The sequence below is a fragment of the Balaenoptera ricei genome, chromosome 8, assembly GCF_028023285.1.
Source record: "Balaenoptera ricei isolate mBalRic1 chromosome 8, mBalRic1.hap2, whole genome shotgun sequence".
Lineage (NCBI taxonomy): Eukaryota > Metazoa > Chordata > Mammalia > Artiodactyla > Balaenopteridae > Balaenoptera > Balaenoptera ricei.
In genome coordinates this window covers 81,976,365-81,991,319 of record NC_082646.1, presented here as the reverse complement: position 1 = coordinate 81,991,319, position 14,955 = coordinate 81,976,365, and the positions used below count along the sequence as shown (strand labels likewise).

The window sequence follows — 14,955 nt, the reverse complement described above, 5'->3', positions numbered from 1 at the left end:
GTCCTAGATGCTTCTAAACTTCTAAGACTGTTAAGGCTTGGGCTTTTAAAAAATGTTATAAGACTTGGTTTTCACACCAATCATCAGTATATATTATGTACAATAGAGAAAAGGACTGCAAAGAAATTCTCTCACAGAGTTGATAAAATTCCACCCAGCGGGGGAATCCAGCTTTTTTGTGTCCAAAGGCATCCCACAGAGACACCTGCGGCTGCCAAGCAACTGAACAGCTGTCTGCTTTCCTTTATAAACAAGCCTAGTGCAGGAAACAGCCTCTTAGAGTGTTAGAACAGAGACTTCACACATGGGGACGTAAAGGTCACCAAGAAATAATGGCTCCCCCTGCTCCAGAAACAGCCGTGTTTTTAGAAAAGTGACACATAAAAAGCAATACTTAACAACAATTGTGTTGCACAGACATAATTTGTCATTGCTCATGCAGTATTTTCCTTAAAAAAGCTTTTCATTTTTTTTATTAGTTTTGTTTACAAATCTTTCAGGCATTTTTAACTAAGTAAATTTAAATATCAGCTTTTCAGAAACACATCCACGAGACACGGCGAGGTATACATGCCATATTGATGTAATGTGAGATTACATACATGTATGGGAGATAAAGCTAGAATGGGAGTTAGGGAAGTCTTCAGAACTTGCCCTGAGGAGGAGTGTAAAAATACAAAATCATTGTTTTACCCACTAAACTATTACATGTGGGGTGTATTATGACAGGGGAGACTGTGGAGATAAGAAAAGCGCTTAGAAGCCTGTGGTTATAGCTTCCGATGATATGGGTTTTTTAGGGTGCTGATATAAGAGTCGCCAGTGTGGATGGCTCAAGCTTAGATCGTGAGTGATCAGAAAAATCCCAAAGCAACATAACAGACTTTTCTAAAAGCAAAAAAAAAAAAAAAAAAAGCTTGTCTGATCTACAAATGTATATTTGCAGTTAATTATTTTATTGGAAAAATAGCTTGCCTTTATGCATAGGGAACCTCTGGACAAGCTTTTTATTCAACATTGTTGATGTAAATAGGGATGATATAAGAAGACAGAAGCAAACTATGCCTCAAACAAAGCTGTGTTTTAGCACAAATTCTCCACTATCTTTGACATGTGATTTCTCTTGCAGAGCTGAATGTGGCTGGAAATCAATAAATGTGGATATTGTTTAAGGAGATAAATTTCTTATTAGGTTGGAAGCTTAAACTCTATGTCTCCTCTACTGTAGTTGATAGATCTCTTTCTAAAATTGTTTCATGGGTTCAGAATAACTTAAGCCTCTGGAAACTGCCACTTATACTCCATTCAAGCCCCTCTGGGCTAAGGTCAACAAGGTGCCTCTTGGGCAGATTCCACGCTGCGGGCCAGGCGATTACGGGGGAGAGAGGCAGGGTTTGGAATTTAGGCTGAAGTTCAGCCCTCTCTCAGTTCCTTAGTTCCTAATTCTTCGACAGAGCAAAATCTGTGTAACTATCCACGTCCATTGGACCGGAGCAAGGGTACACCAAACATGGCAACTTCATTTGTTTACCCCTCCCCCAACTCATTACTTATTTAGGGCAACAGCTTTTTAAATGTGGTCCTAGAAATCAGAATCACCTGAGGAGCCTCTTAACGTGCAGATTTCTAAGCCTCGCCCTTGGCCAACTGATTTTGAATCTCAGGACGTGGGGCCCAGGAATCTGCTTTTTAACAAAAGTTCTAGGTGATTCTGATGTGTAATCTTATGCAGACTCATCCATGAAATTTCTTAAAGAAGAAAGATGGTCTGTCCTAATTCTGTTGTAGCCTTAATATCAGTATACAGTCTGAGGTTCACTCTAGGTATTGGATAAATGTTTGTTGAACAAGTGAAAAAACCCCAGATACTAATAACTGTTATAAATAAGGCTAACTTCAAAGGTTGAGTCATTTTTAAAATCATATGTAGGGGCTTCCCTGGTGGCGCAGTGGTTGAGAATCTGCCTGCCAATGCAGGGGACACGGATTCGAGCCCTGGTCTGGGAAGATCCCACATGCCGCGGAGCAACTGGGCCCGTGAGCCACAATTACTGAGCCTGCGCGTCTGGAGCCTGTGCTCCGCAACAGGAGAGGCCACGATAGTGAGAGGCCCGCGCACCGCAATGAAGAGTGGCCCCCGCTTGCCGCAACTGGAGAAAGCCCTCGCACAGAAACAAAGACCCAACGCAGCCATAAATTAATTAATTAATTAATTTTTAAAAATCATGTGTAAAAACAATGCAGGACCCTTGTACCTGATGATTTCACCTTAACTGAGAAATCCTAGCATAATGGAAATTGACAGTTTGGTGTCAGGTGCTTTGAAAAGAGTATGCAAATATCACTGAATTAGTTAATTGAAAATATTTCTTAATTCCCATACTTTTAAGTATTAAAAGTGAAAACAGTCACCAAAGAAAATGTTAATGTACTTAAATATAATTTTTATTATATGACAGGACCACATTTTCTCTGAAACACACCCTTGAAATTATTAAGTAAATTATTACATGCACACACATATTTCAGTAAAATATGACAGATTTAATTTCCTGTTACTTGTCACAAGTGGTGATTGATTCCATAAGGAATTGACCAGTTCCTAGATGATGTCGCTGAGTGATGGTGTCGGCTAGATGATTCTAGATTGGAGGCCTTGTTTCTTTGCTAAAAATCTCTTCCCTTATTTCTGACACTGCCCATACAGTAACCTCTAGGTGTTTAAGTATGTAAACTGATTTTAAAAGAGAATGTTTATTTTCATTCAATGAGGGAAGAGTAATTCGGATTTTTAAGGTGTAAACCAAGTAGCTACATTTTACCTTAGCCAGAGGAACAAATACAAGACACATTAAAGATTTCACCGTAGTGTGTTTTATTTCTTGTTTTGTTCCATAAGGCAATATTCTCCTCTGCAAGCTAACTTTTCCACCTACCTTATAATAGTTACCAAGTGAATTCTTTCTGAGTCATACCTGTCCCTACATATACTATTTCTACAGAGTAAAGGAAGGATGTAGATACTGTAAGATGAGAAAGGCCCCCTAGATTTAATGTTTCCTTGGACAGTTTCTTCACTTTATCACTCTGCCACATATGATTCTTAGCTTTAGTGTTCAGATAATGCCAGTGTGTTTTATTAGAACTGTCCAAGTAGAAGTAACATATGTATATATGGATTTGTTGGTGTCCCTAGGGCTGTTATATGTCTTTGAAATGCATGGGCAGAGGGAAAAACACACGTATTTACATCTAATGACTCTATACACTTGGTTTTTGCAAAAAGTGTTGAGAAAATGCTTCCCCAAACAAGACATCTTTTTGGAACATTTAAAAGAATTCAACACTGAGCACATTTTAGAATTAAATTATAAACAAAACAGATTTTTCCCACATCATGAGTTCAAAATAAATAATTCAGAAACAACCAAAGAATGCACAAATATATAAGCAACAGATTTCAAGATTGAATGTGAGGCAATGAAGGGCAGTGATCCCTAAGAGGCAGGAAACAAGTGAGGTGAGCATTATGATTGCCTCAGGTTACTACACTGAAAGTGTAGTCACCAGGGTGCAGAGAGGGGCAACCCAGACAGGGAGCGTTAATGTGAGGAAGCTACCTGAGGAAAGAGCCACCTGAAAGGATTAGAGGAAACAGTTTCAGGCGCTCACAGAGTCAGGAATAGTGCCTGTTCCCGCCAGCCAGACTGGAAATCCTCATTATTCACAGTGCACTGGGTAGAGTACACAGAAAGATCTTGTTTTTATTGTGGGGAAAAATGAGTGCTAGAAAGAGCACTGCTGTGAGCCCAGCTCACAAATCCTAAAAGCAAGACCCAAAAGAATCAAATTTTTTCCAAGTAACTAAACCGCAATGAGATCTCTCTAAACATCTATTAGAATAGCTAGAATTAAAAAGACAGACCATCCTGAGAATCAGTGACTATATAGAAAACTGGAATTCTCATACATTGCTGGTGGAAATGTAAAATGGTATAGACACTTTGGAAAACAGTTTGGAAGTTTCTTAGGTTAAACACCTTTCTATCTCATAATCCAGCCATTTTGTTCTAGGTATTTGCTCAAGAGAAATAACACTACTTGCCTAAATGAAGATTTGTAGACATTTGTAGCATCTTTATTTAAAATGGTAACAACTTAAAACAACCCAAAAGATCATTAATAGATGATGGATAAACAAATTTTGATATAGCCATATAATGCAATACTACTCAGCAATAAAGAAAGATGATTGATAAATGTTATGACATGGATGAATCTCAAAATAATTATGTTGGGTGAAATAAATCAGAAAAAAATCACGCACTGTATGATTCCATCTACGTAACAGTCTGGAAAATACAAACTTATCTGTGATGATAGGAAACAGTTTGTTGCCTGAGCACAGGGGTGGAATTTGGGAGGGATGGGAAGCAGAGATTACAAGAGGTCGTGAGGAAACTTTTGGAGGTGATGAATAAGTTCATTATCTTGATCGTGGTGATGGTTTCACAGGAGCATATATATAATCAAAATGTATTCACTTACATACTTCAAATATGTACATTTTATTATCTGTTAATTATACTTTAATAAAACCATTTTACAAATGAATAATAGTAATTGTAAAATTCAAGTGCACATTTCTCAAACTTGTATGCACCTTGAAATCACCTGGGAGGTTTTAAGTTATGCTGATGCCTAGGTTCGAAATCCAAAGATTCTAATTTAATTGCTCTGGGATGTGGCTTGGGCTTCAGGAGTTTAAAATCCCCTTCAGGTGATTCTAATAGGCAGCAATTTGAGAGCTTTTGGTATGTTATTTCATTTTCTCTGTAAAATTAGAAGTATTTTAACTTCAGGAGTCTTCATGGAAGATAAAAATTTTATCACTACCCATGGAAATAATCATCTTCCCCCAAAAAAGAATCTAGATGTCATTCCAGGTGGACGTTTTAGGTCTATGCTGGCAATAATCACTTATAAAAACAAAGGAAGACAAAGATATTCTAATAAAATATACTCTCTGTAATTGCCACAGAGTGATGTTTTATTCAGTTGTCAATGATATTTATTGTTGAAACACTTGGGAACGTTTAACTTTGGTAAAAAGCGGTTTGCTGGAGGACGTTTTACTACCTGCCTCCTAGAAAAAGTAGAGGGCGGGGAGGGGAACGTGAGGGCCCACACTCACCTTGGCATAAATACAGCTGTCATTGAGTCTCTGCAGTGAGCAGTTCTTGTCACAGAGAGGGCACATGAAGACTTCAGTGGCCTTGCAAATTTCTTGGCTTGAGAAATCAAAGAAGAAAAAGAAAGCATGAACCTCCATGTTTAGGAGGTACTTAGCCCCTTTGGCCAATCCTATGGGAAGCGCAAGGCAGGGAGGAAAAGAAGAAATGGAAATAGTTGGGGCGGGGGGTGGTGGACAGGTGAGGAAGAACTTAGAGTGGCTCCAACTCAAATTTTTAGGATTTTTGTGATACAGAGTTTTTTGTTTGCTTCTTTGTTTTAGAAATCTCTGCCAAGATATTGTAATGATAATAGGCCATATTTTATACTTGGGAGGCACCTGTGGGGCTTTGTTACAAGGACACTTTTATACCTGATTTCATGGCATGCACAGTAATCTTGTGAGGAACAACCAAAGATGTTTTAACCAAGCTCACAGGCTTGGACATGGCTGAGCTGGAGTCACATCTGACTATGCTGATTTCTCAGGTCTAACGATCTTTCCCCTGGATCTCGTTGCTTTACAATCACCAAAACGAACAGCATCCATAATTCACATAATTTCATAACCCCCACTGCAGTCAATCAGTGCATTATGTTCATTGGAAATCTGAGGAAGTTTATTTTCTTTTTGCAGTGCCCTGACACACACTGTCACGATAACATGGCATAGATTTTATTTACTGAAATATATAATATTCTCTATTAGAATGTAACTTTATAATATTTGTCTCTTAAGTTTTATGCTACCTTTTAAAAATCTCAGCATACATTATAGATGACACTGTGACATGAATAGGGCATCGATAACAATTTCTCAAAAGCCTCACAGCCTGAGAGTTCACAGCAACCTGTTTTTAAGATGTTTTGTGCCTTTATCTGTCATATCTGACCCTTTCCCACTAGGTATACCATAAATAAATTGTCCAAGTAAATATGCTTTGGAAATATTGAAAGTAATATAAAGGCTTTTGAAAATATGCCTGGAAATGCAACTGTTATTAAAAGTTTAATTGGCAGCGTTGATAGCAAGATTTGCTGTTTTCAAAATGTATACACTCAAATCAAAAAATAATGCATGTGTATTTCAAATGCCTGATGTGTATAATCTCAAGCCAAACTGGAAATGACTAGTAAGTAATAATGCTATACAGTAATACAATACTTTACAATAAGCAAAGATGGGTCCATGTCCATTAAGTTTAGTCCTCAATGCAATCTCCTGCAATGGTAACTATCTCCAAACTGAGAGGAAACTGATGTTTAATTTAAGTGATTTGCTCAAGGTCATACAGCTAACAAGAGGTAATTTAGGGAACTGAGTTTAGGTTTTCCTGCTTCTAGGTCCAGTTCTCCATCACCTATAACTCATCTAAAGGAGAGATAAGTTTATGTCATATTAAGAGGAACTTTCCTATCAAAAACTAATTTATTAATAATGATGATGGTGTAACAGGTCTTATATATACTATAATTCTCCCACTTTCACACACATCATCTTGCTAGTAATCATAATGTCTATGTGAAGTAGGAGGAAGCAGGTAAAACGTACATTTTAAAAACTCAAAAGAGACAATTATATCTCCTCTTGGTAATACTACTAATTTGTATAAATAAGAATTAACATTCCTCCTGAAGAAAATTTTTATTAAAATGGGCTTGCTATCATAATTAACTGTGTTTCAAGAATGACATAATGTGCCCTGCATTGAAATCTCATACTAAAATGGTATTAAGTTTGGTTAATACTATATTATCTTTCCCACCTTCCAAATGATCACACAAAAGTGCAGATGTTTCAGAGCACTCAGTCTAGAATCCCAGCCATTAGACTGAGCCTTATTTTTATTTCCAGAATCATCAAACTCATTTTCTATAAGTTGTCCAAAGTTCAACTTGATAGGTAACATAAAAAATATTAAACAATTTTGGCAATGTATTTTTTAGCCTAAAATATGGAATTTGAGATGAAATCACAAAAGTTCTTTGACTTTACTTAACCACTAGATGGAGGGAGAGTGCCCAACTTGAGTGTTTCTTAATTTCTTTTGCAGAACCTCATAATATAAACCACTGCTTGAAGTGTGGCTTTCTTTTGTCTTATGTCTGTTGTTAGATATACACATCAAGGGCTGATTGGAAGGAATGATAATTACAACCCATTTAAGATATGGGAGGAGGGAGCAATTTGTCCATCTGGGGATGGACGCCTGGACCTGCTCTAGGGTCTTGATGCTTCCTGTGATCCTGTTAACCTGACAAAGCACAGAATAAGACTCTTGGTGATGTCCATTTTGGGGAAATGTGGTAATATGAAAGCAGGTTTAGAGGAAGGCAGTATGGAAGCATGAGTAAAGCATGGATTTTAGAATCAGATATAATCGTCAGGGAAAAGCAAATCAAATCACAAGGTATTACCTCATACCTGTTATGATTGTTATTATCAAACAAAACAAACAAAATAAAATAAAAGTAGCAAGTGTTGGCAAGGATGTGGAATATTTAGAACACTTGAATATCGTTGGTGGGACTATAAATTGGTACCGCCACTATGAAAAACAATACAGAGGTTCCTCAAAAAATTAAAAACATAACTACCATTTAATCCAGCAATCCCACCTCTGGGTATATATCTAAAGAAACAGAAATCAGAATCTCAAAGAGATATCTACACTCCCTTGTTCACTGCAACATTATTCACAATAGCCAAAATATGGAAATAACCCAAATGTCCATCCACAGATGGATGGATAAAAAAATTGTGGAATTGATATACAATAGAATATTATGCAGCCTTAAGAAAAGAAGGAAATTCTGCCATATGCAACAATATGGATGGACATTATGTTAAGTGAAATAAGCCAGTCACAGAAGAACAAATACTGCGTAATTCCACTTATATTAGGTATCTTAAAAAAACACACTCATAGAAACAGAGTAGAATGGTGGTTGCTAGGGGGTAAGGGAGAGGGAAATAGAGAGTTGCTGTTCAATGGGTATAAAGTGTCAGTTATGTAAGATGAGTAAGTTCTAAAGACGTGCTGTACAACATCGTGCCCGTAGTTAACAATACTGTAGTGCACTTAAAAATTTGTGAAGAGGGTAGATCTCATGTTAAGTGTTCTTATCACAATTTTAAAAAATCAGATATAGGTTTAAACTTACTAGATATTTCCCCCTAAGTCACCTACCTCTCTGAGGATCAATTTCTTCATCTCCAGTTGGAGATAATATGCAACTGGGATATTATGTAATGAATATTGATAATGTGCCTGGCACATCATAGGCACCTGATAAATGGAAGAAGCCCTTATTGCTAAGGATGTTGTCAGGAGAGGATTTGAGAGGCCCTTTAGGATGTAACAGCTTTTGAAAAGCTGGTCAGTACTGAGGATCAAATACAGAGTTCTCATGCCAAAGAGGCAAGAATGGGCCAGAGAGTCGTTTCTACTCTTTGTCCCAGACCTGAAACCCAAAGCCTGAGAAGCAGGGACCATATCTACCTGCTTGTTCATTTTTATATTCCTATGATATATGCTCTACCTGGCACAAATCTGACCACCTTTGATTGTATAAGACCAATGTGCATGTAAATATATACATGCACATATACACACAATAAATAATCTATAACATGATTTTCATGTAATTCTAAAATTAACTGCAGAGCAGGTAAGAAATATGACATTAATTCACCTGAACATAGCTGGTAGAAACATAATACAACCCAATCTTCAGCTTTTCAACATTTTGTTACCTTGCAATAAACAAAAAAAGAGCTTAAAACAAAACTAAAACAAAGCAACTCAAAATAAAAGCCCTATATCCTCCACTCACTCGCCATGATAACACCTAAGACTTAACCATGTCTGACACCTTGAATGGAAAAATTCAGTCCCATGAAATTTTGAAAGTTAAGATATTCAGTGATGCTTATCTTGGTTTAGAATAGAAAGTCTGACAGGATCTTAATTACAGTGTGACAGAAGTAGCAGTAATATAATACCACAAAGCACAGAAGAAAAGAGTTTGCTAGAGCCTTTTAAAACACTCCTTGCGCTAAAAGTTAAAGAATACTTATCTCATACAAAAGGAACCTAATTTACTTCATTGGCACATAAATCAATAGGGACAGAAAATCTATTCCTTTCATTGCCTTTTGTTCATTTTCAGCTTTGTAAGCCTGGAGGAGGAAGTCTACACCACATGGGAAAACTTAGTGAATATGTTCTCCATGGAACCAATTTGAACAGTAGCTAACTGCCTAAAAATCATTTTCTGCTTTTGTCAATTCATTTTAAAAGACCACTTTTTTATAAAACCCTAAAGACTTTATCAAAAAACTCTATAATACATGAATTCAGTAAAGTTGCAGGATAAAAAAATCAGTATACAAATATCAGTTGTGTTTCTATATCCTAACAAAATACTATCAAAAAGAGAAATTAAGAAAACAATCCCATTTACAATTACATCAAAAAGAATAAAATATTTAGGATTAAATTTAGCCAAGGAGGTGAAAGGTCTATACACTGAAAACTATAAGACGCTTGCAAAAGAAATTGAAGAAGACACAAATTAATGGAAAGATATTCTGTGCTCACGGATTAGAAAATTTCATACTGTTGAAATGTCCATACTACCCCCAAAGATCTACAGATTAAATGCAATCTCCATCAGAATTTCAATGGTATTTTCACAGAAATAGAAAAACCTATCCTAACATTTTTATGAAACCACAAAAATCCCAAATAGCCAGAGCAATCTTGAGAAAGAACAAAGCTGGAGGCATCACACCCCATGATTTCAAACAATATTATAAAGCTATAGTAATCAAAAGAGTACATAGTGGCATAAAAACAGATACATAGACCAATGGAACAGCATAGAGAAACCATAAATAAGCCCATGTATATACGGTCAATTTTCGACAAAAAGCCAAGTATAGTAAATGGGGAAAGGATAGTCTCTTCAATAAATGGTGGTGGGAAAACTGGATATCCACATGTAAAAGAATGAACCTACAGCTGTATCTTCCACCATACACAAAAATTAACCCAAAAGAGATTAAAGATGTAAATTTAAAACCTGAAACTGTAAAACTATGAAGTCAATCTTGGCAATGATTTTTAGGATTTGACACCAAAAGTAAAGGCAACAAAAGCAAAAATAATCAAGAGTGACTATGTCAAGCTACAAAGCTTCTGCACAGCGAAGGAAGCTATCGACAAAATTAAAAGGCAATCTACCAGGGGACTTCCCTGGTGGTCCAGTGGCTAAGACTCCGAGCTCCCAATGCAGGGGGCCCAGGTTCGATTCCTGGTCAGGGAACTAGATTCCACATGCCGCAACTAAGACCCGACACAGACAAATAATAAATAAATAAATAAATATTTTTTAAAAAGGAATCTACCAAATGGGAGAAAATATTTGCAAATCATATATCTGATACAGGGTTAAAATCTAAAATATATAAAGAACTCATACAACTCAATAGCAAAAAAAAAAATCTGATTAAAAAATAGGCAGAGAAACTGAATAGACATTCTTTCAAAGAATATACATAAACCAACAGGTACATTAAAAAGTGATCAACAACACTAATCACCAGGGAAATGTAAATCAAAACCACAATGATATATTACCTCATACCTGTTAGGGTGGCTATTATCCAAAAGACAAGAAATAGTAAATTCCCTGGCAGTCCAGTGGTTAGGACTCCACACTTCCACTGCCAAAAACAACAACAACAAAAAACAAAAAAACCCAAGTGTTGGTGAGGATGTGGAGAAAAGTGAACCCTTGTGCACAGTTGATGGAAATGTAAATTGGTGCAGCTACTATGGAAAACAATATGGAAGTTCCTTAAAAAATTAAAAATAGAACCACCATATAATCCAGCAATTCCACTTTGGGGTATATATCCAAAGGAAATGAAAACAGGATCTTGAAGAGGTATATGCACTCCCATGTTTTTGCACCATTACTCACAATAGCCAAGATAAGTAAACAACTTGTGTCCATCAGCAGAGGAATGGATAAAGAAGATTTGAGATACACACACACATACACATACACACACGCACGCACACACAAAATAGAAGAGTATCCAGCCATGAGAAAGAAGGAAATCTTGCAACTTGTGACAACGTGGGCTTTGCGGGTATTACACTAAGTGAGATAAGCCAGATAGAAAAGAAAACTACTGTATGGTATCACTTTATATGTGAACTCTTAAAAAAGAAAAAAAAAAAAAGAGCCAAACTCATAGAGAATAGAGAAGTAGTAAAAAAAAAAAAAAAAAATAGTGTTTTTATTTTCAAGACACTATAACTCCAAATTACATCTCACTTCTCAGCTTCAGAGGTTACTGATTCAACATCATATAAAGAAATGCCCAAAGGGGGATGAATATTTCCAGTGGGCACATGTTTGTCCAGGAAGATGCTGCCTTCCAGAGCGGTAGTGAGTTTGCAAAACTCTGAAGTAAACTTGTCACTAGGTGAAATTTTGAACAGTAGGTGTTTCTTTGTTTTCATGCTAATTACCATTTGGCCTTCATGAAGAACAAGGGGATTCTGAGATACCAAATCAAGGAATTTGGTTATGGAATAGGATTCAACCCTGGGACAATGAAAATATTTTGCTTTTAGGCAAAATTGTTATACAAATACATGTGCACATATATATAGATAAAGAAAATTCAAGGAAATGCATTTTATGGTCCCATTAACTGTCATGATTACTACCCAGTAGCAAGGCCATGGTTAAAAGATGGACCAAAAGGGAAAAAAGTACTGAGCTTTTTTTTAAGGAGGGGAAAAGTACTTTTTCATATTTTGAATTGCATCATACAAGGTTGAACTTGATGAAATCCTTGTGGTATAGTAAATAGAACATGCTGTTAAGAGGATTCTTTAATTAATTCTTTAACTCATTTAATTCTTTAATGTGACTTTTACCTCTGCTGAATAATAATCTATTGTTCCTATATCCAAATCTTGAGTCATTTAAATTTTAACAGAAAAATCACCATTCTGATAAATGTTTGATATTTCTCAAATCTTATTTTACTACCATTTTGATATCTTAAGTTGATGCCAAAATCTTTCATAAATCTATTCTCATAGAGAGTAAGAAGAAAGTAGAAAGTGATTTTATGTTCTCATGAGAGGAGACTACTTAGGGTAGGATTCATGTGGTATGAATATTTTGTTTAGACATCTTTAACTATGTAAGGTTCCCTCATCTGCTAAAAGGAAAACTCATCTCCAAAGGTGGTAGTGAAAGTTGCATAAAATGAAACAATATATTTGGACGGTCTTTGTATATCTTAAGTGTTTAAAGAACTGTAGCTATTATAATTATTTGAATTAATGTATTGAGAGAGCATTCCAGACTACAAAATACTATGCAAATTTAAATTATATAGAACTGTCTGTTGCATTGCTGAATTATTGATTATGTGGGATATACTAGAAAGAGAAATTTGGCATAAAGAGAAACAGTCTTAGAACTTATCCAAGAGACTTTGTGGAGAAAAATATAGAAATGACCTTTTTATAGTGTTTCTCCCCTGCAAAAACAAAAACAAGCAAATAAATTTAGTACCATAACTTGCTTTTATAGTCAGCATTACTATAAAGCTTTCATCCAATCAGAAAAAAGGCCAAAATTTTTTTAATAAGTCTGTTAATAGCTTACCTTACTTGACTTGCATTCATTGTTAATATTCCATAGAAGAAAACACACAAGCCAACAATAGCTGCAGGAATCAGCATTCCAGTATACCACCCCAGCCAAGCAAAGTATAGCCCAATCTTCTCACCAAAGTATAACCTGCATGAGAAAGCAAATCCTTAGCTTAAGGCAATGTAAGTGACACTACAAATATTGATGTCGCACCTAGTCAATCTCAGATGGACAATTGACTATGATGGCTCAGTTCCTCCTGCGCTCCATCTGGGGTATCTTAATAGTCTTGCTTGTTAATGAATCCAATAATGGTGATATTGTTTATCATTAAACATTGTCATTATAGGAGCAATTTTATAAAATGTGTTTATTTCTTTCTTTTTGTAAGCCAGGTCTTGCTTTTCTTCATCCTCCTAGTAGAACCCCTTTTTGTTTTCCTTACACAAAGCTGTGCTAAACCATATTGCTTTGGCGTAAATTAGAAAAACACCTCGCTCTAGGTAGCTGCTGAAAGCAGACTTGATTTCTGTCTCCATCTGCACCCTTGGCCACACTCCCTTATGCCAGACACAATCTGCACAACTGTGTCACACATCTTCCTCAACAAAGTTCAACTCTGCTGTTCCTGGAGCACATGATTCTTTCCTTGGTTAATGCTGTTCCCTCACTTTGGAATATTACATTTCATCCTCTTCTCCTGTCTGGCTTGTACTTATCCTGTACTTTATATCACTTCTCCCGGGAAGCCTGCCCTGATTTCACTTCAAACCTGGGTTAGACGCCCCTGCTCTTGCTCTCACATTCCCTTCACCCATGTTTCAGTGTCTTAAACTTGTAAAACTTTATGACAATTACCTGTCACTCCCCTATTCCTCTCCCTCCCCATCAGAATGCAAGCTGCTTGAAAGCGGACCTGTGTCCTGTTTCATTGGCACCCACCACAGGAAGTGTTTTATTGAAAGAAGTGAAGGGAATGAATGCATTTTATTTCCCTTCAGCTTATTAACATAATTTATATGGAAGTAGCAGATGAATAAGGCAGTTCTAATGACCACTCAGTTGTTCTTTCTTCACCGAATCTACTGCCAATAGTAACTGTCACAGTTTATAAAGCTCTGGTAAGAAATAATAATTTCTTGAATTCTGTACTGGTGTTTGTCCCAGCACTAGTTTTAAAGATTGGTGTTTTACAGTTCATTTGGGAATACCTCTCTGGGCAAAAATTCTTGCTGGGAAGAAAATTCTCTTGTTAATTGTTTTTCCTTAACAAGACTTCTCTCTCTGAAAATCATTCTTTCTACTCCATTCTCTGTATTGTGCCAACTAAAATTTGTGCGTATTCTACCAAGTGTAGACGTGGAGCCGTCCTCCACTGAGCATTATTTATCTAATTTTTTTGTTTTTTCATTTATTTCTCCTAGGAGACAGATCAATAATCTATTCATTTCTTACATACTGGCAGTGTTCTACTTTGAGACGAAGCTTATAATATTAACAGGTATTCTAATATGGCCACTTGTTCCTTTAAACAAGTGTTCTTCTGTGGGGTGGAGTAGAGTTTGGCACATGTTACTAACATTTTTATAACGATGACTATAAAGGACTGCACAGACAGACCCCCTTATGCGGAGTGCATTATACCAAGATTTTAAATCATACATTGTTGAAGGTTAAGAGGAGCAATAATGTTATTTGACAGGAGTATAATTATCTAAGTTACAGCAGATTTCAGATCTGTTTCATGAGAAGAAGCTAGTTCCAGGCAAAGAAGGCTAATGAAAATGTCCTTAACCTAGAACGTGGGAAGTCACAATCTTTTAGGATCTCTAGGTGTTCCTTAAATTTCTTTAAAACCATGACAGGGCAAGGAGGAACAGGGGGTTGCTATTGGTGTCACCCCATCACACTTCACCCACAGTCACTTTCTTTTCATGTTTTATATACTGGTATCCTATGTGACATTTCATTTGATGATAGGATTCTGCTGCTGAAATAACTTCTATCATAAAAGACTTCTATTATAAAAAA

At 36.3% G+C, this 14,955-nt stretch overlaps 1 protein-coding gene across 1 annotated transcript in view; it reads right to left on the bottom strand.

The window, feature by feature from the left end:
* Positions 1 to 14,955, bottom strand: part of ANO3 (anoctamin 3) — a 425,544-nt gene that overhangs the window by 72,825 nt on the left and 337,764 nt on the right. The window contains exons 12-13 of the mRNA XM_059931289.1: positions 12,937 to 13,071; positions 5,195 to 5,291 (exon numbers count right to left, since the gene is read on the bottom strand). Coding sequence (XP_059787272.1) covers positions 5,195 to 5,291; positions 12,937 to 13,071 — 232 coding nt within the window. The remainder of the gene's footprint in view (positions 1 to 5,194; positions 5,292 to 12,936; positions 13,072 to 14,955) is intronic.